The 23,966-nt window shown below is 31.6% G+C and overlaps 1 protein-coding gene across 3 annotated transcripts in view; it reads left to right on the top strand.

The window, feature by feature from the left end:
- The first annotated feature begins 259 nt into the window (after nt 1-259).
- The window catches only part of LOC106466494 (E3 ubiquitin-protein ligase RNF4-like), a 41,872-nt gene continuing 18,165 nt past the window's right edge, over nt 260-23,966 (top strand). Inside the window, exons 1-4 of one of the 3 annotated variants that reach the window (XM_013926784.2) lie at nt 260-304; nt 7,342-7,548; nt 20,778-20,883; nt 23,482-23,567. In XM_013926784.2, coding sequence (XP_013782238.1) covers nt 7,540-7,548; nt 20,778-20,883; nt 23,482-23,567 — 201 coding nt within the window. In that variant the 5' untranslated portion in view covers nt 260-304; nt 7,342-7,539. Of the gene's footprint in view, nt 305-7,341; nt 7,549-9,332; nt 9,709-14,762; nt 14,836-20,777; nt 20,884-23,481; nt 23,568-23,966 lie in introns of those variants that run through there. The other 2 variants (XM_022394512.1, XM_022394513.1) reach the window with 2 other exon arrangements.

Below are 23,966 nucleotides of genomic sequence, written 5' to 3'. Positions count from 1 at the left end.
GGGTAACTCAGCTAGTATATATATATATATATATATATAAATACATACACAATGTGCACAGTATAACGACACTACTATTTTTAGCAGTTAACGGCCAAAGTAACGTTGTCATTGTCATTCTGAACAAAAATGATTACCTTAATAAAATACATGACATTCAGGACGATTCCACAAAATTTAAAACCATAAACAATGACCCTTTATCTCTTAGCAAATTATCAATCGCCACCTAGCCACAAATTATTTAACTACTCGTTCAAAAATAATAGGTATTAACCAACAGAGTAGAGTCTGTGAAACGAAGGTATGGGTTGAATTTTTACTTTTTTTTCTTTATTTTTAAAATTTATATGTGAAGTATGAACTGAAACTAAAAGTTTTGTCTAATACCAGGAAAATAGTTTATCTATGAGATTCAGGAGTATGTAGTTGTATAATTTATACATTTATGTATTTGCAACTTTGCTGCCCGTAAACCGACATAAGTAAAATAAAGAGCCTTATACTTCTAAGTTCTAAACCAAAGCATGAGTAATATCTTCTTTACCTAAACTACAGAGTGTCTCTTCCCAGCTCTGATCCTTGTCCCAGCATTTATTGATCACAGTTATTTTCTAATACTAATAACAACAAATTAGTTACATTGTTACAATGATAGTTCTCTTAAAATTAAAACCACATTTTTGTAGATACTCAATCATCGTTCAAAAAGTTCATAACAAACTGCAAATTAATTTCACTCTGTGCTAAAAAAATCCTTGGTATAAAAACTTCCTCCTTGACAGGCATTTTTATAGCAGAAAACGTGCCGAAATTTAGGAGCTACTAGACCACCATGACCCATTGGGTTAACCACTATTCAGAGGTTATGAAGAATTCAAGCTAATTTCAGTATTGCACCGAAATGAAGGTTTATTTTGAGATAATTTAATTAAATATTTCAATCCAATCGTGTTATTCATAATTCAAGAAAAGATATTTGATCGTTGATTGGGAGTAAAAGGAAATACCATTTCATTTTTAAAAAAAGTGAAGTAAGAAGTTTTGTAAAGAGCACGAATGGTAGTGTGAATGATTTTTTGACTGAGAAAATAAGCAAACAAACAAACAATCTCAGAGTTTTAGTAGTATATAGATTTATGCCAACATCAGCAATTGAATTCAACTAAAAATGAGAACTGGCAATGAAAAGTGGAACTATTAATAATAATATTATAGGAGAAAAAGTGGAATTGGCTTTGTGTAACTCAAGAAATTCTGAGAAATCGAGCATGATCGACTGACACTTGGCTTTCAATTTTAATTTTTTTATGATTATGATTACTACTAGTAGTAATATAACTTCTAAGCTATCTACACAGTTAAAAAATACATGGAGAGTTAGGGCCTTCTCTTACACTATAACCATAAATTTTATAGCTGTAATTGAATGCACATGCAAAATAACAGAAAATGATTTTAATAATACAGTTTTATATTTTGGGACCAATAATTTGAGTAAAGAACTTTTGTTTCTTACGTGATAATATGCTTGTTTCTGTTTTTAAGTTTAACATTTAGTCCTAATTATGGAACTTATTTCATGCAAAACCATGGAGAAAATCAATTTTCTATATTTGAATACATTATATGACAAAAGTAGTACTACCAATTAGTCAAGGAAGTGAGTAGAAACAATGATATTTTAGAGTTATTGTTAACTTCAAATATAGAAATGATCGAGAAGGTGACAATTGGGGAACATCTGGGTGCAAGTGATTTTTACATTATTCGGTTCAATGTTTTGCTGCATATGGAGATAAGGAATAATGTTATTTTGGTTACGGATTTCAAAAAAGCAAATTTTGAAGGGATGCTACAAGAATTATCTGTTGTGAATTGGGCAGCTGAACTATTTGGAGACACTTATCAGATGTGGAAAATTTTTAAAAATAATTTAAGGTAAACATATTCCTTATAAAAAGAAAAGGGTAGCTGAAAGTAAAAAACCAGGTTAACTCACAAAGAGAAAACATAATAAATTTAAGAAATTTAAATTGACTGGTATGACAGGAGACTTAGAAGATTATAGAGGATCAAGAAATGTGATAAAACAGGAAATTAGAACATCAAAAAGGATGTATGAGAAAAGGTTGGGTGAAAATGTAGAAATTAACAGTAAGGATTTCTTTAAATACATTAAAGGTAAACAAAATGTAAGGATGGGGGTAGGATCCTTGAGGGATGATAAAGGAAAGCTAATATCTGATGATTATGAGATGGCTGGCTTATTAAATTTTGCCTTTTCTTCAGTTTTTACTAACGAAGATTTAAGCAGTATTTCACATCTTGAACAGTTGATAAATGGAAACGAGATCATACAAGAAGTTGCAATAATTCTGAGCTGGTTAAGAAAAATTGGGAAGTTTACAAAATGATAAGGCTCCTGGGCCAGATAATATTTCCCCAAGGGTTTTGAAGGAGGTTAAAGATTGGATTTGTGCACCACTTACTACTATTAGTGGGCAGGTACCAGGGGATTCGAAGTTAGCTAATGTAACTCCTCTTTTCAAGGGAGGTGATAAAATTTTTCCCAGTAACTATAGACCCACTGGTCTTACATTAGTTGCGGGAAAAGTTTTGGAATGTCTGGTAAAAGATGTTATGCAAAGTCATTTAACAAAATTTAGAATTTTATTGGATGGTCAACATGGTTTCATCTTGCATTACAAATCTTTTGAGATTCTTTGAAAAGGTTACTGTTTATGTAGGTGAGGGTAAGGGTGTAATTTTGATGTATCTGGATTTTTAGAAAGCATTTCACAAGGTGCCACATAAAAGGCTTGTAAAAAATATCTCTAAGTGTGGGGGATAAGTTAGCAAATTGGATAGGAGTGGCTGGATGAAAGAAAGCAGAGGATTGTTACAAATGAAGTTCAGTCAAACTATATTAATATCACAAGTGGGGTTCCCCGGGGCTCAGTCTTAGGACCTTTGCACTATTTGATTTAAATCGATGACATAGATGAAGGAATAGTCGATAAATTACTTAAATTTGCAGATGATATTATGGTCTTGGGTGTTGCTAGCTGCAAAGAGGATGCTGCTGATTTATAAAAGAATTTCGATCAGTTAGTGAGTTGGGCAAATAAATGGCTGATGGGTTTTAATTAAAATAAATGCAAAATAATGCATGTGGGTTATCATAATTTGAGTTATAAGTATAATTTGGATGGGAATAATCTTAACAGTGTTATGAAGGAAAGGGATCTTGGTGTAATAGTCGATCAGTGTCTAAAGCCATCCAAGCAGTGTGCTGTTGCTGGTGGTAGGGCAAATAGGATTTTAGGTTTTATCTACAGAAATATTGAATACAAGTATAAAGATGTTATAATTTCATTTTATAGGTCACTGGTTAGGCCACAATTGGAATATTGTATTCAGTCTTGGTCTCCTTACCTTAGAAAATACATTGAATTGTTGGAAAGGGTTATTAGAATGGTGCCTGGGATGAAGAGGTTGTCATATGAGGAGAGGCTGAAATCTTTTAAATTATTTACGCGTGAAAAAAGAGAAGTTAAGGGGGATCTGATTGAGATGTTTAAGATTGTAAAGGGAATTGATAGTGTTAATGCATAATCTTTTTTCATATTTAACAGTGAGAACAGTTGGACTAGGGGACACAAATTTAAATTTTGGCAAGGTAGGAGTCATCTTCAGATAAGACAGTTTCATTTTCCTAACAGGGCAGTTGGCCTTTAGAATGGGTTGCCTTTGGATGTTGTAGAGGCAGTAAATTTAAACGAGTTTAAGAAAAAGCTTGATAAGTATATAAATGATAGGGCTGGCTTTAAGATTAAAAAAAAAATACATTTGAAGTTAGTTTAAAGGATGGAACAGCTGAGAAGGACCAAAACAATGTTATGTGATATGTTCTAGTACTACTACTAGTTAATTCAACATCATTACAAGTAATGAAGAGACCTATATCTCATAAAATACTCCTTAGCTCTATTAATAGTTTTATACTGCTACTACTAGTGTAAAATGTATTTAATACTGAAATTTTATAACAGAGTTTTTTTTTAATTTATTGGCCAAAATTCTAATAAAGAATAGCAAAGGAAATACCACCACCATACATGTTACAATATAATGCGACTTCTTTTCGATTTTGAATGCTATTTATAATGTGAAAAATCAACATAAATAAATTATTTAAGACTTAATTTTAAACTTTATAGTGCCAGTTATTTACTGTTTAAAGTTATTCACTCTTTATTACAAGTCCAAAATTAAAATGAACAGTTAAGGCTTTATACTTATTTGCAAAATAAAATTAGAACATGGAGAGTTGGGGCCTTCTCCTTCAACATAACTAAATTTACAATATATATTTCACTAATAGTTAGCAAGCCAGTGACATGCTGATTTGTGTTTCATTTGTATATTTTTAGAAATGCAAAACATAAGTATACTTATAAATCTGTGATTATCTAAACAATGGACATCAAAATAATCTTGTATATTTGTGTTGTTTTTTAAGTAATATCCATTTTTTTAAGTTTGTTTTTAAGCCAGACCATGTAAAGTGCTATAAGATATATCTTTAAAGCTACATTAAATAGATAGATACACTTGATAACAGAAGATTTGCTTAAGGTATTGATAATTGAGTATTACTGAATCTTACTAGCTGAGTTGATGTAAATGAAGTAATGAGACTCGACACAAAGAATAATACAAATTGAATAATTTTTATTCAGCACTAAACACAAACATAGTGCATGAACTTGTTGTTACTTAAATGGAACAATTGCTTTTTCTGGATAACAAGAAGCTCTAAACAATACTATTTAGATGAAGTTCCAGACCAAACTGACTAAATGCAACATTTTTTGGTTTGCAATAAACTTTGGGTGAAGTGATATCTGCATTGTTGGGCATTCTCATTATAACATTGGTAAGGCCATAACCTTTAGATATACCTAAACAACCATTGAATGACACTGATGTTGACTTTGTTACACATAGTATTAAGCAATCTTCATCTAAGGCGGTAACAGGTATTAACTACTTGGAGATCAATAAAGGTAACTTGAAACAACATCAGCTTAAAGGTTTTCTCGACCATGTGTTTAGTGAAACCTGTACATATTCAGAACAACAAACAAATTCAGAATAAATATTATAATTCTACCAAATGGTATATTTAAATTAAAATTGTACCCAAATTATGCTATATATGATATATTTAAATCTAGTTACAACAAATTTTTAATCATACAAGTTGTGAGAAAGTAAGTTGGCATTATTTCTTCCTTCAAATGCAGGCATTTGTTGGCACATAATTATATATTACATGACATATCATATCATTACACATTTACTACATTACACAAACATTACTTCTCTTAATAATACCTTGGAAGTTTCTCACTTGCATCTTGTGCAGTCATATTGTCTAAACTTAACCAATGGTGTTTGATGTAACTTAAGCTGCATTATGCATTGTTGCAAATAATCTTACACTTAGAAATGCACAGTTACAAATTTACAAAAGAAATTTGAAACAGCCCAATTTACAGTTGAAATGGTCATTTAGGCTGGTAGCCAGTTAAGAAAATTGCTGAAACTACTCTAAATATTACATTTTGGAAAGAAACTGTTTTGGTAGGAAGGTGTATTATCTAAAGAAAAATTCAAGTGCCCCATGTACATTTTATTTTGAACATTCATGAATGTTATTCAAAACAGTGGATTCCTGTTAATTGGCACTGTACTTTACCAGCTTCTTAATTGAATTGAGCAAAAATTGCAGTATTTATAAGATGGTACGTAGCAAAAGGGCAGGAAAACATCTTGTAAGTTACAGAAACTTTCAATTGACAAGCTTGCATACCAGACATTAGGTAAGTCAACCTATATTCTGGATTTTCTTCAATGCATGATCAGAAAATACAACCAGCACAGTCATTGGCTATATGTATGGAAATCCCAGAATGCTTGGTCAGTGTGTTAAGACAAAAGGCAGAAGACTTTCAAAACATCGTCCTCTACACTTGTGTTTCTACAACAGGCAGTTGCTGTCCATTCAACAAAGTTTCATTATGAATACTCCGCCAAAACAATGTATCAAAGAATGTACATACCTTTTATCTTTTTGTTGAATAATCTTAAAATATATTCTTTGTAATTATAAAAGTAATTTCACATTTTTACCTTTTTGCTCATAGTTTATTTTTATGTTTTAGTTTCCTTTCCAATTCTTTTATTATTTATGTTGAAATGTCAACTGGTGCCCACAAACCACATAATGTTATGATCGGCAGGGAAACTTTTGCCTTCATGAAAATGTTTTACACTTGCCTTCTAAAAAAGACTTGTTGAGCGAGACAGAGTTTAGAATAATATTAAAAAATAATTAAACCTTTCATGTATGAATTTTAAAACACAAATAATATATAATATATAAAAGTAAGACCTAAATTCAATTTAATTATCTATCAAATTAATATGTATAAAAGGAGAAAAATAGCTGAGTGCTAGGGACAAAAATCTCCAACAATGCACTTGGCAATTGTAAGTTTTCATGGTCAGCAGTTACATCATGTGAGATTATAGATAATGCATGAGAAATTACTGGGAAATCTGCTCTTTCAATTGGTTATAAGCATGCCCTTGAAGTCTAGGAAAGGCTGTTGCTTACATGTAACAACATATTAATTTGGAAAGTAGATGTGGCTTCAATCAGAGAGAGGATGATATTAGCTTTTTCCTAGAATGTTTTCAGTTGTAATTTGAAACTCAAGATTGGAATTTGACCTGGACGCTCATCTAGAATGGCTTAGCAGTATTGAGACCATACTGAATAGAAACAGAAGAAACCAAAACTGAGATCTTTTAACTGAAAAGACATCACATGACAAACAAAATGTAAAATAAATGATTAACCAAATTATAATTAATTGATTAATAATCAGAGAAATTATCAACTTGTGTTTTTGATTATATTTCATGGAAAATGTATAAAACAAGTATTATTATAAATACAATAATCAGCAAAGCAGTGATGCAATGAATTGATTATAAATGAACAGTTAGTGAAGTTAATAAGAAATCAATAAAGTATCTAGTGAAAGATTCAGTTAAGTATTTGTAGTGAGAGTTATTGCATCTATTAAGGTGATTGATTGATTATCAAAGAAATTCTGGAAGTATTTATAAGTTAGGTGTACCATTGTCTCAATTTATGTTCAACTGTGTAAAAGTGAAAGTATATACATTTATTTGTAGCTCATAAAGGTAATAAGTTATTGACTTTTTGGATTACTTATATTGATACTTTTTATTTTAATTTAGTGTGACTTTGAGCTGTTTCTACAATTTTTCTTGCTCTTATAAACTGGATAAAGTGACGCTTTATCATCAAGAGAAACATGAATTGTTAAACAAGACAGCATCAAGAACAGTACAGCTTGAAGTAGTGTCTGTGTAACATCATCATCAGTACCAAATATTTGGTTATTCTGTCTATTTATATATTTCAGATCTTCCAAGATGTCTTCAGTAAGTTCTTATTCAGCAGTGTTTAATGGTGAAATTGTTCAATTAAGTTTTGAGTAGTTGCATGGTTTGATACTGAATCAAACAACTTTTTGGTTCATCTTAATGTCTGGTTGGATAAATAGTTGTTCTAGTAGTAGTGCGAGATATGTATGTAATTTTTTTTTTCAGGATGAAAGAGTACAATTGTATAGATAAAAAAAATCCACACAAATTAATTTCCAAAACTACAATTAACATAAAGCTCGTGAATAATATTTTCCATCATCACTAGCTGTGCCGATAACAGCTGGAATTGCTTGGAACTGCAGTCCTCAGGTAATCAGAAAATTATCCAAGATGAGTAAATATGTTGTTTCATACTTGAGACAAGTAAGTCTTGATGCTCTGAAATTTAGTCCTATTTGTGAAATTTGTTGTAACTTTTAATGAATTTAATCTAGGGTAAAATGTATGAGTAAATTTCAGGATACCTTGTACATGAATTCCTCTTTCTTTCATTTTGAATTTCAAAGTTATTTCAGTAGTTCATTTTCATTTTATGTTTTGAGATAGATTGTATGTTGTAGTAAATAAAGCAGAGTTGTTTTTTAATTTTTATATTATGTTGTGAAATTGTAAAAGTATGTCAAGTAGTCAACTACATGAATCCATTTTTGAGTGGCATTTTTGTTAGCCAGGAACTTGAAGATACTTTTAAACATTCTAGGCTTTGTTGGATGGTATTTAAGTAGTCGTTTATTTTTATTCATTTTTGTCAACAGAAACTAGTCAACAATGTTTGAATAGTAATCGCATACTAATTGTCACTCACATGGAAAATTCGAGCTTTTGTTTTGTATGATGTTCAACACATAAACAAAAGTTTTACCAAAACAAAACACATACCACCACCAAACTTTATATATAGCAACTCCTTTTGTGCATTGGAACAGACCATTGTGTTGAGCACAAGTAGCAGCTGCATTGCTTTAATAAAATGTATGGAATATCTAGTGTCGAAGGCATAAGAGAAGTGTAATGGGCGAATAAGTATGCAACAAAATATATGCTAATATAAATAATTTTAATATATAAAAAAAAAAGCACTGGTGTAACTGATCTCCTTCCCACTCCTGATGGTTTATGTTCAATAACTCAACAATGTTGTTAAAAATGCGATTGGTAATAACACTTTCTCTTAACTTGTTATAGTTGAGTGTTCATATTTATTTTCTAATCACAATGTCCAATTTTGCTGTTTATTTATTATTATGTTTGTTAGATATATTCAATTAATTATTCATTAATTTTGATTATTGTTCTATATAATGTGTTTTCAAACAAATGTGAATGATTTATTATATTTATATGGATTAAATGTAAAATAAAATGGTTTTGAACCATACTGCAATGGATTTTCCTATGGTCAGGGGTCAAAGAGCATGTAATCATGTTTGTAGACTTACATTCAAAAGTTTATTGAACTAAATGTATGTCAGTAAGTTTGGTACCAAATTGTAGAATATAATTCATATTTTAGTATCATACATTAGTTAATTTCTTTATTTGAAAGTAAAATATTTAGACAAAATTCCTAAATATAAATTTTTGTGTGTCACGTGATATATTGAATGCAGCTTTGGCTCAAATTAGATATTTGTGATGTCAAAATACAAAGTCTATAGTTTCTTACAAATTAGAAACTCAGATTACCAATATTGAAAAGTTAGAATATAAAATAAAAACCTTCTATTTTTTCTATTTACTGAGATAGGACTATATTTAGTGAATCAAACACAGTGGCCCCTCCCACCTCTTCCATTTTTGGAAATTCTTTCTTATGTACACCCGCTTCGCTCTATCATGTATTTATAACCAACCAAAATTTCAGAATTTATAGTTTTCTCAGCCTGTTCATGGTATGTATTTCCCAAGATTAATCTTTTTGTTCACAATCTCAGAATGGAAGCAGTAAGAGAAAATGTTGTTCAAAAAACGATATATTTTTAGACCAAAATAAAGCTTAATTAGTAAGCCCAATAAATTACAATGGAATTCTGTGATGTAACTTATAATTTTTTGTTATTTTAAAATTCATGTATAAAATCTTAAAAAAAAATTGTTTTTTTACATCCACCATGTGCGAAAAACGACAAGACAAGTAGAAACTTATTTAGAATCGTAAGTAGTAGAGATCATTGTTTTTTATATTTCTTTATTTGCTGTACTATATTTTAAGAAAAATAACTAAAATTTAAGAATTTATTTGTAAATAGTAATAATATATATATATACACACATATATGTAATGTATTATAACTGAAATGTGACTATGTTTTATAAAATACTGGTCCACTAGAACAAAGCCAAGACAGATCACTTTGTAAACACAAGAATTATGCTATGGTAACATGTGATTGAAACTTCTGTAAGGCTAGTCAGACATGGCTGAAAGATCAGTAAAATAAAAATAATAATTATATAATGTTACGAGATTTAAGCTATTTAGTATAAACATTTGTGGTTTCATGTTACAATTTGTAGCCATTCTAGAATGGAGAAACGTAACTTAAACGTCATTACCAAGATATAATAGAGAAAAGAACTGATAAAATATAGTTTTTCTAAAATTGATATTGATCTGGATTTTATCAGGAGGCTATAGCAATTTTGCAAATGAAATTTGACAATTTCCTGATGCATAAAAGTACTTTTCATCTGAAAATCAAAATTATTTTGTATGTAAGGTAATTAACATTTGAATTAAAAAAATGCACAAGCAAATTTTTAATTTAGAAATCTTAAAACTAAAAAAAAGTGATATTTTGTATACAAAAGCCTCATTATGTATAATGATAATCTTCCAAATTTTGTGAAGATATGCAAATTGTATTAAAAGTTAAAGTATGAAAACTATAACAGGCACAAAATGGTTGTGGTCAGTCCCTGAGCCCATAGTGAAAGGGTTAAATCAAATTTAAAGTAGTAGTTATGGTGACATCATCAGCTATGCAAATTAATGCTATCATAGGCTCAAATCTTTGAAGGTCAAAATTACAGTCTTATAATGGACACCACAGTAGTTTATTAAACAAATATCAAATGCTACCAAACCTAATTACTCACTTTTCAGTCTTGTTACTACTTGCCAGTGAGTTTTATATTCTGTTGATCACTTTCCTGGAGTTGAAAACACTTAGCAAGTTATTAAACATCAATTTTTCTGTTCTTTGAGTTTATTCTTTCTTTATGTCAAAGTTCCCTTATGTTTGTTTTTAAAAGAGTGAAAAAATTAAGTTACTTGCTGGTTTCTCTTAAATACACTTTTTTGGTTCATTCACATTGTGATATATTCACACAAACTTTTTCTTGACAAGTGTTAGATAGACTCCTTAATAAGAGCAGATTTAGTTAAGAGATAAGAAATATAATCTGTATTTGATAATTTTTCATCAGCTAGATCTATAAATGTGTATGTGTATATATATATATATATATATATATTTAGCAAAAAAAATCAATTATTAACACAAGGTTTTCATTTTGACTCATTGCCAAAGTTCTACTACTCCCCTAAAGCCCATAAAAAACCACCTACATCCTACATATTTTTGTATCCTGGCATTGATACATGCTTGGTGAACAATTATCACAAACAGCATGCAATGTATTACATGAACAGTTTCAACTAGTCTGTTAGGAACCATCTTTTTATTCATGGCATAGTGGCTCATAGAATGGCTCAGAGTTGTTTTTCAAGTAAAAACTTTTAGCTCATACCTCCATCATCACTTAGTCGATTTGAGATCTAATTACAGTTTTGGACTCAGGAGGTCAAACCTTTTCAGTTGATGTATTTGACCATGCCAAAGTTCTCATAGATTAATGTATTCTAATCCTGCATAAAAGAATTTGATGGTAAGATGATAGAGATCCTGGTGAGTAATAAAATCAAATCAGGTATACGTGTGCCTCATGCTTGGTATTACTGGTGCACAAAAATATAGCTAATAAAAAGGACAAAAAGGTTTCATATGTTAATTTACTCTAATCCTACCTAAAATAATTTCAAGTGCTGCAGCTACTGAGGATTCCCTCTTGATTTTGTTTTTTTTCTTAATTCCATAGTCAAGGTTTAACAAAATATAGTCATCTCTATACAGCAAAGATTGTATGAAAATAGTTATATTTCACTAGATTATAGAATCACAGATTTAGTTGTTTAATACTCTTAATTTTTGTTCATACAGCATTCTATCCACACTGTAGTCAAGGTGATTCGGTTGCAGATGGTATGAGACTCAGTTTGTAACAAGCATGGCAAGTACTAGGAGCAAGCACCAATTTTTGGAATTGAATGATAAGGGATATTCTGTTAAGGCTTCTTTTGAGGGAAATCAGTTGCCAAGAAATTCTAATATACTAGGGGGTATCATTCATTATCATAGTTATGGGATATATAACATCTATCAATATGATAATGAATAGTTAAAACATTGCTCATAATAAGGACTGTATACAAAATGAATTTAAATGAATGTCTACACTAAAAATCTAAGGCTGATAACAAGAGATGTTTGAGAAATGGTTAATGAATTGATTTATTTGAAGTCATACCCAGTCTCAAAGAAAGAACAGTTAGAATCCTTTGAGACTTCAGTGAACTGTGCTTTTGACTTGCTTACAGAGGATGAGAAATGAGTAGCGTCCGTGGAAAATGGATGATTTTTTGTAATCTTAGTACAGATAAAGTGTCAGGAAAAAAAAAGCAAACTAGGGTAATGGCAAAAGAATCACAAAAGGAGAGATGGGAATAGGGAAATCAGGAAAGCAATGAACTTGTAGGCTATGCTTTTTCAGATTCAGAGGCTGATAATTTAGATTATCTAATGGGAATGGAAACAAGTGATGGAATAGTAGTAACTGTTTTGAGCTCTCATAGAACAATTTTATCTGCCAGAAACATTTACATGCATTGCTTGCATACAGTGGCATTATCAGCTCGAAGTAAATGGAAGAAAAAAGGAATTGAACAAATCTTGGTTTATTACACCCTCTAAAGGGCAGTAAGAGGTAGAGATAAGTTCAGATTCAAATTGTAGGACACAAGTGAATTTTTTATTCTGCTTTTTTCTGTGTATTCCAACAATCTGATCGGCAGATGTATGGATTTTAAGCTTTTTTGGCTTCTAGGAGGCAATAGGATCAGTTCAAATCATAAATTTAAGGTGACCAACAGATTTTTCATCTTTAATAACCCCAGCTATAGTGGTAATACTTATTTCATTGTGCATTTAGCAATGCTAGAATAGAAATAAACCCATGATTTAGAACTTTTTGGCCTTTCGGGGGTGGTATGATTTTGGTATTGAGTCAGAATGAAAGACTGATATCACCAGTTGATTTTTTCAGCCCCAAATGTGAATCACATTCATTGGACAAAAAAATATGTAGTTCCTTATCCTATTGAAACAGACAAAAATAAAATGCAGTATATTAACACACAGGAAAACAATCACTTCAACTAGATTGTGGTTAGCTACACAACTTTCTTTCTTTTGTGATACACATCTGTTGAACTAAACATGATGATCTTAAGGTGTGTCTGTACTCAAAGAACTCCAGATAGAACTGATTCGAGAAAGTGAGCCTGAATTCAACAAGCAAACTTGGTTTCTTTGATCACAGTCACCTCATGACCTTTGTACTTACAAAGCAATCGTTGGCTATGACATACAGACAGTTTTGAGTCAGCCAGTAAAGGATATTAAATTTGTTAATTTTTTAAATTTAGATCAGTGTTTCTCAACGTGGGTGGTACTGCCTCCTAGTGGGCAGTAAACTTTGATGGGGTGGACAGAAAAGTTGTATTTGTTAAAATTAAAGTATGAGAATTGACTATTATTGCCTTGTAATTTTCATTTTAGTAAAATATTTGAATTGTCTAAAAATTTATTAGGAGGGGGCATGAGCACTCATTGCTTGCTGAAGGGGGATCTGTGGTGAAAAAGGTTGGAAAACACTGATTTTGATATATTACTGCAATATCCTTATGGGTAGAATAGAGATAAATTATTACAGAAAACAAAGAAACCAAGCATTATCAACATCATTCTGTACCAAGTGTTTATGCTAAAACTGCATACCAATCAATTAAATGAAAAGTTTTGAAGATTTCAATATAATTAAAGCAGGTAGAAGACATGAAATGCTTGTATATCACACCCACTACTCTGTAAATTTGAAGGTTGTTCACATTTGTGAATATACTTATTCATGTGACACCACTACCTACTGAAGAAGTAAGATGACTTGTAAAATAAAGTCTGTTGCCGTTTGTATAATGTAGATGAAACTTCACATAATGTGGAAATGTATTTAGGATCATTTAACAGACACTTTTCTTAAGCAGTTTGAATTTCTAAACTAATATACTTTTATAATGTTTCATAGTTACTTTCACTTAAGTAGGCTTTAAAAGCCTATTTTAAAGTAAAGAGTTTATTTTATGATTTTTAAGAAATTTGTTTTAAACAGCTTTTTCTATTTAAAGATCAGTTTGTGATTTAATTTTTCAATATTTTGAAACTAATTTCAGTAGGTATCATTTCAAGATAAGGTTTTAGTTATCAAATGTATATGCTATAAAACTTTTTGTTATATAAAGCTGGGTTATTAACTTGATTACATTGATTAGTGTCACATAAAATAACTTATTAATCAAGATTATGATTAAATTGAATAATTTTATGAAAAGAATCAATTAATTTAAATTGTTTTCATTTATTCCAATTATTTATATAATAGAAATATTTTCATTATGATATATTATTATTCTTTTCAAATAATTCAAGTTTGGTCAATCTAACCAGTTAGTATCATGTCTCACAAAACTAATTAACTAATTGAACTCTTGTTTCTATTTTGTAGTATTGTCAATTATTCCATCGATCCAATCTCGTGAGAATAAAGGATTAGTTGAATGTAATTGATTAATGAGAACAATGATGTATCAATTATTACATTCTGATAATTATTCAGTTCTAATGTCATATTTGATGTGGTGTATTGTTTGCTAATTTTTAATTAGTTTTTAAAACAAATTTATTTGGATGATCTAGTTGAAGGTGAGCCATGCAGCCTTAGGCATTAAATAAAAATCATTTTGTTAGAACTAAATTACCAAGGCCTTATTTTTAATGAATAATAGAGTTTAGTTAACCCTTCCATTACAGGCTGACTGGAATCCACCCATCTCGTGACCACGAATGTATCCATGAGAATAATTGTACTGTAATTTTTGATAATGTATGTGTATCTTCACAAATTTTTCAGGCTATTGGTAAACATTACATGGCTTTCATATACAAAATATCAGGTTTTTAAATTAAGTATTAAGATTTTTTAATTAAAGATTTTGTCATTCAATTTTTTCTTTTAGAATGTTGACTATCCAACATGCAAAGTAATTTTGATTTTAAGATTAAAAATACTTTTCTTTGTCTGAAAGTTGTCAAGTTTTGTTTGCATGATTCCTATATCCTAGGAAATAAATCTAAATTACCCTTTCTTTTGTTCGAGAATGACTGCAAATTGTGACAGGAAACCCCAAATATTGATTCTAAGTAGCTTAAATCTCGTAACAGTATATATCTATTTATATTTATTAATTTTTTATTGACCTTTGAACCATGTCTGACTAGAAATATCTTGACACAAGCTGAAAATTACGCGGTGCACATGCAGCTTATGTTACCATATCGAATAGTGTAATACACAAGCTACTTGCTAGTATATGCTATGAAGTTTTTTATTATTTTTCTTTCATTATGTCACCTAATCAGTTTCTATTTTTATGATTTTAGTTACTTTTATAATAATAAATAAAGAAAAATGAAAAATAAGTAACTTCGTAATTAAATATCGAACACTCGTTTCATTAAAACTTTGTATTTTACCTGTTATTTCTTCTGCTGTTATTTCTTTCTGTTATTTCTTCTAACAAAAATAAAGGTTGCAGTTTGGAAAATAAGATGTATAGTATTGTTATATTGATCGCAAAGTTTCAAAGAGTTTATAGTTCTCACCTTTTTACACTTATTTTCTGTACTAATTTTATTGTTAGGAGCTGACTTAGAAACCAGATAAAACAAAATGTCTTATCAGTATGGAACACTAAGTTCTCAAGTAAGATTCCTGAGAGTTTCTTCTAATCATTTCACACATATTTCCCATATTTATCTACTGTTAGTGGCTGAAGTAGAAACCTGTCGAATATAAAGCAATGAATTGCTTCTCCTTACTTATTTTGACACCATCAATATCAAATATGCTCATGCGGTGCAATTTCTAGAACTTTTCCTGGTTTGAAAACATAATGGGGTAGGATTTACCAACAGTATAATAGTTTCAATGACAGTTGTCTAAAGTATTATAAAATGTTTATGTTATGACTTTGTAGAAAGTCTGTGGTTCGATCCAATAAGTCAGTAAGCGAATGTATCCTACAGAAACTAATCAAATTCCAGCTCCGAAAATGCAGTATAGTAGAATTTGCCGGCTTCTTTACAGTACAGTGGTTGCAACAAGAATTGTCTAAAGTACTTTAGAAAAGTGAAAGAAATATTTATGATATGGCTCTGTACAAAGTTGTATCCGACCCAATAAATTTAAGTATTGTGATACTAGTTATCTTCCTGGGTGGTTGGAATTTAGTGTTGGTATAGGTGTAAATGTGTGTAAGTGCTTATGAACATCGTGTTTCCTATTTTACCATGCTTACACAATAACCAATAAATATGTAGTTTCCAGTAATATAAATACTGGACGTTTTGAATGGGCTAGTATTCTTGGCTTAGCCTTCTTGATTGTAACTTTAAATACAAATTATTTACCAGTAAAATGCAAGCTCAACCCGGTATTTACGAAGTACCACCTGCAAGCAAGTAAACCTGGGCACCATACATTACATATATGTGTATGTATATATATATATATATATATATATATATATATTAATATTATTTTCAGATAAATACTTAAATCTCAGTTATTTTTCTTCAAACATAAAACAGTAAATAAAAAATATTTGGAAAACAATGATCTCTATTACTTACAATGCTACAAACTCCTCATTTGCACTCGTGAGCCATGCTTGCTAAGCCTTGTTGAAATTCACATGTGGAGGTGGGAAAATGATAATTTTTGTAGACTTTATATAAGCATTTTGGAATACAAAACAAATATAAATTACTATACCAATACCCCAAAAATTCATTGTAATTTATCAGGCTTCATAACTAAATTGTATTTGGGTCTAACTAATAATTTCTATTCACAAAATAGCCTTGATAGCAATACTTTAAACTTTCCAATGATACAAGAGCTTTTCTCTCATAGATAACTTAGGAAGAGTGACAGAATTATGTAAAATAAATGTATAGCTTTCGATTGGTTATAAAGTTATTGGTATATAAAAGTAGATGTTCATAAAAAAAGTCTTCTCAAATGATGAAGTAGTGGGTGGAGCCAATATGGTGTATTTGCTAAATATCATGATATCTCAGCAAATGGAAAAGGTAGGAGGTTCTTATTTTATATTCTAGCTTGCCAATATCAGACATTTGAGTTACTACTTTTTATGAAAGCTTAGATGTATTGTGGGAGTCATAAAATGTAATCTGACTAAACCCAGAAGTCCACATACCACATGACACACAAAAATTGATATTTAGCCTCTTTTTTTTTACTATTCTTTCAAATAAAGAAACTAACTAATGTATAATACTGAAATTTGAATTATAATCTACAATTTCATGCCAAGCTTATTGACATACACATATAAAATAATATTTAAATAAATTTTTGAATGTAAGCCTACAAATGTGATGACATGCCCTCTGACCCTTACCTGTCTCAATAAAGATAACTTTCCATATATATATATATGTGTGTGTGTGTGTGTGTATATTTGTATATTCCAAGTAGTTTTTGATTAAGCTTGAAATGTTCAGTGTAAGATATACAAGTTAATTAATATGCCATTTAGGGCTTCAAATATACTTTTTTGCCTAAGAAGCCAATGGCTCTTAGGTGAAAAAGTTTTGGATGCCATATCCAATTGTTGGTTCTTACTTTAAGAGCAAGTTAATTGCTTCCATATTCAACTACTTAAAATACAAGGAAACTTGTTATAACAATAGAACAATAGATAAATTGTTTTTTTTGTTCTACCAGACATTTCAGGTTATGTCCTTTTCAAGGGCCTATGAATGTCACAGGTTACAAAACTGATTTTGAATTGTAGTAACCAAAAAGAATATAAACCTACAACAATATAATAGAATGGTGCATAGTGATGCATGCTAATAGTATTATTGAACAGGTTAGAGTTGCTGATCATAAAAGTAAATGTTAAAAAAATCTATATCTTACATGAAATAATAGTAGATTTATAGGAGCCAGGCATTGTATGTCTGTTAATGGAAGGGCATTTTGATTGAATCAAAATATTCCTTAAATTTCCTTTCAAGAAATTTGTTACAAATCTAAAATTTTGATCCAATATGATGTCTCATTAATTATTCTGTGTGTGTTGATGTAATGTTCAGCAGTGTCTTCTTTGTTGTCAAGACTTGAAGTGGCATGAATGTGCTCTTTGTGATGATCATGTATAGGATGATTGGATTCACCTACGTATGTAGCTGAACACGTCATGTCATAGATAGTGTACCTAAGTGTGCAGGATTTATCTTGGTAAAGCACTTTTGGGTTTGCATGGATTGTTGTTATTGAAAGCTGAACAAGTAGGTATATCCACCAGTTTTTGTATGATGTGGATATTCAAACCAGATCTCCTAATTGCTTGACAAAGACAAATAGTTAAAGGTTTATCCATGAAGGGCATAGTCCATAAAACAGTGTTTAGATATGGTAGTTTCATTTTTTACTGTTGATTTTTCAAATCTTGAGAGTCCAAATTGGAATATCTTAGTAATGTAACTATACGGATAACCATTGGACAATATTGGTTTTTGAAGTTTCATCAAGAGAATTTTAAATGAGTTTTATATGGTTATCATTGGTACCAGAAAGGGTAGTCAATCTAATAAGATTCATAACTCAGCTTATACTCTATTCAATGGAAATGGAAGCGTACATAGAGATGACATCAAGAGTAAATAGGATAGTGTTTGAGCTCACCTGTAAACCATCTTCATGCAACCTGTTGTGAAAGTCATTGGTGCTATTTAGGTGTAAAGGTGAAGTATATTTTTGAGTAACCAAAAAATAGATTTTAATGGTGAGTTGCATATGGAGACTATGGATCTCACAGATGTGTCAGATTTATGATATTTGGGTATAGCATACAGTTCAGGTGGTTTTGAATGAGATGGTCTATGATTGTCTAGAAGTTGCATGGGTGTAATGGTTTTACTTTTAAAGTTTTTTTTCAAAATTCCATTTAACATTTTTTTCCAATTCTTTTGTAGGGTTGTGGGATCTTAGTCAAGATGTACCTTAAAATTTTCTACATAAGTGGATGTATCCATTAAAATAAACCCTTTGAATTTGTTGCTCACTTTCACAAGTATGTGATCATTCTTTTTTTAACTCATTGAAGCTATCTGCTTTTTCTTGACAGATTGGATTTTATGCAATATTTCTTAGAGCTATTTAAAATCATGTCATCATCATTTGTAACATGCATTGTGTGAGCCATGGGGGGCTTTGTTGTTGATCAAGAAATATTAACCCATTATGGCTTTTTTTGTTTTTGATATAACTTGTGATAATTCTCATTGGCTAAAATGCAGCCGTTTGGCACTACTTTTACTGAATCGATGATTCTGTTAATGGCCAGGTGAAGATAAATGTAGTAGAGAACAGTAAGGGAACTCTTATGGAGTGGTAAACATGTAAATGCAATGATCCATGTTATGGAATATGCTTCAAATGCAGCCATTGTGGTTGTTCAGGTTATGGATTATACCCTGCTTTAAAAATATCTTGAAAGCATGGAGGGAAGCAACCAATGAATCCTCTGGTAATTAAGAAACAGACATGAGAAGTAAATTGAATTCCAACCTCTTTGTGAAGGAATTTACTATTTGTTGGGTTTTACGTCCACCACACGGTAAAATTTATGGCCAAAATTATATAGATTGATTCAAGGACTATGTTATTGAAAGATCTCTGGGATCAGTGGAAGAAAATGAGCTCTGGAAGAATGCTCGAAGAACTGTGATCTTCATATCCTGATTGATTCGATATACCATCCAACATGGAGATTTGTTATTTTATCACAGCCCTGAAAGAGAAGTACAAAAACATGATACCTTTGACATTACTTTTTCCAGGGGAATACAGCAACCTTTCATAGACACACTGATATCCATTGTGTTTCTGAAGCAAACTACACCATTACATCCAAAAATTCAGTCTGCGAGCTCAAGGAGCAGCATAAAGATGATCTTCACAATTATGATTTCCCAAGAGATGACCAACAGAAGTCATTAGTTACTCAAATGTGGTTACAGCAAATGAAGAGCCAAACAACTAGCATCTCATAGTAATTGTATTACCATGCACATCCACTTGGAAAAAAATTGTCAAAGCTTTTGAAATATCTTTTTAAATTAAAAAAAAAGGTGTGAGATTTAGATTTGTCTAAATACACAAATTTTAACAGTTTCTGCATTTGAAAGTTTTTGGTAACCATCAATCCCAGAGTAAAAAGACCCCCCTTTTTTGTTTTGTGTGTCTGTTTATGTACACAATGTTTTATATAGGTAAGCAACTAGTAGTCACTGTCATGTTTGCCCATTCTCATTTCTGCTGTATAACTAAGCTGACATGTTACAGTGATAGTTTTTTAATACTTTTATGTTCTTTCATATTCGATCAGACCATTCTTGTAGGTGGATGAAAGGCATGACGTTTATGGCCAGCATTGACATTGTAACATATTTATATGTGCTGATATATGGAAAATCGAGTGGTACAAAAAGAAGATCGTAGCTCTACTTATTGGTGTTCCAACAAGCTTTCTTTTTAAATCACATTGGTGATCATTTTGGTTGTAATCTGTAACTGCTGTGAATGAATTTCTTCAAGTTGGAATTTATCTGCTTACTTTAATTTATTTCATGAATCAAATAATTCAGTGATATTGGTTCATTATGTTGAAAAGTGGTAGTGCTTCATGTACAGTAGGTGTGATTTGATCATTTCCTTTATTTTGTTTGTAGGTAACTGCAAGTCGAAGGAGGAGAAGACAGCGAGTGTCAGTCATTCAGCACACTAATAGATCTCAACACAGTATGGAAACTATTGACTTGTGTAATACATCTCATGGTGCGTACTCTTTTGAAATATTATACATCTATTCTTTGGTAAAATAAATGTTCAGTGTAAAGTAGCATGATCTTGGATGATTTTGTCCAGATGGTTGAATTCTATGGAACCAGAGTACATGCAGTCAGATGGACAAGCTGTACTGCATACAAGATATCCATTTTATTAGCTAAGAGTGCTCATAGCTAATTTTGAAGAGGTAATAATGAATGCATTTGTTATTGTTTCACTGTTTCATGAGTACATTAATTTAAACTCTATACACCTTTGGAGACTGTAGCCATCCATGTTTCATTGGTTCGTACCATCACTGTTTGTTCTCTCTTCCTGTCTCCTTGGAGAGACTTGCGATTAATCAGACTTTGATGCTCTAATAGAACAGTTGCTGTCTCCCTTTCTCATCTTGGAAAACTTCAATGGACACCTTTGGGATGGTGCTGATATTGATGGTAGGGTCATTCCGTGGAGTGTACGTTCTCGAGATGTCACAAGATGTCTCTCTTCAGTACTGGTTCTTATACTTATTTTCATGTACCTAGTCAGTCTTTTACTGCTATTGATTTGTCTGTCTGTTCCCCTTCACTTTCTCTAAATTTTCTTGGAGGGTTAACAGTGACCTATGGGGCAATGAACATTTTTCTATAGTGTTGATGGAGATTGGTTGTGATTGATGCCACCGACTCAAATGCCATGATGGAATTTAGACCAAGCAACTGGCTCTCTTTCATCTCTCTCTCTCTCTGAACTTGATCCTGCTGTTATTAGTCTGCCATCTCTTAACCAATGCGTTGAGGCAGTAACTGATTGAATCATTCAAGCAGCTGTTCGTTCTATTCCCAAACCCTTGACATGTTTCTCATGGTATCCTCGTCCATGGTGGTCTCCAGCCTGCCAGCAGGAATGGAAGGCTCAGAAACGAGCCTGGGATACCTTAAAGGTATCCACTCTTTCCGAACGTATTGCTTTCCAGCATGCTCATGCTTGGCAGGTTAGACGTCAAAGCCAAAAGGAATCTTGGATTAAGTTCACAACTAGCATTTCTTATACCACACGTTCCAAAGTCATATGGGACAAGATTCAGAAGGTCAGTGGAAGGTATGCTTCCTATCTCCTTTCCATTTTGCTCTCCAATTTCCAGGAAGTTGCCGATACCCTTAGCAAGATCTTTTCTCATGCATCCTGCACTTCTGTTTCTTCCCATGCCTTCTTGGCCATCAAGTCTCGAGCGGAGCAATTGCCTCTTTCCTTTTGGGCTGATCATTTCTATGACTAAAATTGCCCTCTTATGATGGCGGAACTTAAGCTTGCTCTTCATTGGCCCGGCAGTACATTGGTCAGACCTGATGATATTCACGATAAGATGCTGCGCCATCTCTCTCCTGCCTTTCTTGCTCTTCTTCTGGTTGTCTTTAATCGGAATTACAAGAAAACGTTTTTCCTGTAGCTTGATGCCAGCCTATTGTCCTACCTTTCTCTAAGCCTGGGAAGGATCCTAAGATTCCTTCTTATTATCATCCAATTGCTTTGACTAACCATCTCTGTAAGGTCTTAGACAGTATGGTTAATGCTTGTTTTGTTTGGTTCCTCAAATCAAACAACCTACTCTTGCCCACCCAGTGTGGATTATGTCAATGGCACTCCACTGTGGACCGTCTGATTCAATTTGAGACCTTGATTAGGGAAGCCTTCCTCAATCAGGTGTATCTTGTTTCTGTTTTCTTTGATCTTGAGAAGGCTTCTGACATTACGTGGTGGTATGGCATTTTGTGGGACCTCCATTCATATGGGTTGCATGGCCATCTCCGCATTTTTATTCAGAACTTTTTACTAGACAGGCGATTCAAAGTCTGTGTTCCTGTCCTTTCCTGTTCTCTCACACAGGAACTTGGAGCCCCTGAGGGCTGTGTCTTGAGTGTCACACTTTTTAATATCAAGATCAATGCTATCTCTACAGATCTTCCTTCTGCTGTTGCAAACGTGCTCTATGTTGACACTTTCACATCTCATGATGAAACTTTATAGAATGGATGGCAACTGCCTATTGTAGAGACACAGAGGACGACATTACGAAAGTCTTCCTCTACATTTGTGTCTCTACAACAGACAGTTGCTGTCCATTCTACAAAGTGTCATTGTGAATACTCTGCCTAAACAGTCAAACATGAGGTTTATTGAGTGGCCGCTTCAGCCTACCCTCAATTGTTTGTTGAAGTGTACCACAGAAAATGGTTTTACCTTTTCTTTTTCCAAAACCATTTGCATGCCTTTTTGCCATGAACAGGGTCTATACCCCAATCCATTGGCCTTTTTAAATCTGTCTAAGTGTTTTTACCTGATTTTCGAACTTTGTTTAGTTTTTAACTTGTTTTCTTTTTACATTTGCAATTTTTACCAGTTGTTTGGCACAGATAACCTCATTGCTTTGTGCCATAAAATGCCAACCAACCAAACAACCTATTTTTAATGGAAACCATTTGATAGTTAATACATCTCTACCAGTGACAAACAAACTTATTGAATTTACTTGTTGCTTGTCATTATATTTTTCAAAGGCTCTTTTTGTACATACCTAATTTAGAATATGTTCACATTTGACAGACCTTCCTTCCTGCATTGACCTTACAAGAGAAGGTGATGAAGAAGAGGTGGTTGATCTGACTTCTCTGAATGATACAAGTATTGAAGTAAGAACCTTGCTAATATTAAATCTTTATTTTACTATTAAAAGACGTACATTTAGTGATGAGTTATTGCTTGGAAACCAAGGCTTACATTTATGAATATTTCTTGTTTGCAACAAAGATCTTATTAACAGAGGTTAATATAGTGATTAGAAAGTTGGAATTTTCAGTCAATGTTCTTAAATATTTCTTAAATGAAATAGAACATTTGAATCATTGACAACAAAATTTATAGACCCAAGTTATTTTTACCTTCCTTTTAACCCTATCGCCCTGGGTATCTTTTACTGCGCAAGGCACAAGGTTTTAGTGTCTTACATTGAAAATTTTATTATACTACTTTTTTGTTTATGTTATACCAATTAGAATATCTTAGCTAATAATCCATATTTTGATAGAATA

This window comes from Limulus polyphemus, unplaced genomic scaffold, assembly GCF_000517525.1.
Source record: "Limulus polyphemus unplaced genomic scaffold, Limulus_polyphemus-2.1.2 Scaffold2276, whole genome shotgun sequence".
Taxonomy (NCBI): Eukaryota; Metazoa; Arthropoda; class Merostomata; order Xiphosura; family Limulidae; genus Limulus; species Limulus polyphemus.
The sequence above is the reverse complement of the archived record's forward strand: the minus strand, read 5'-3'. Positions and strand labels throughout refer to the sequence as shown.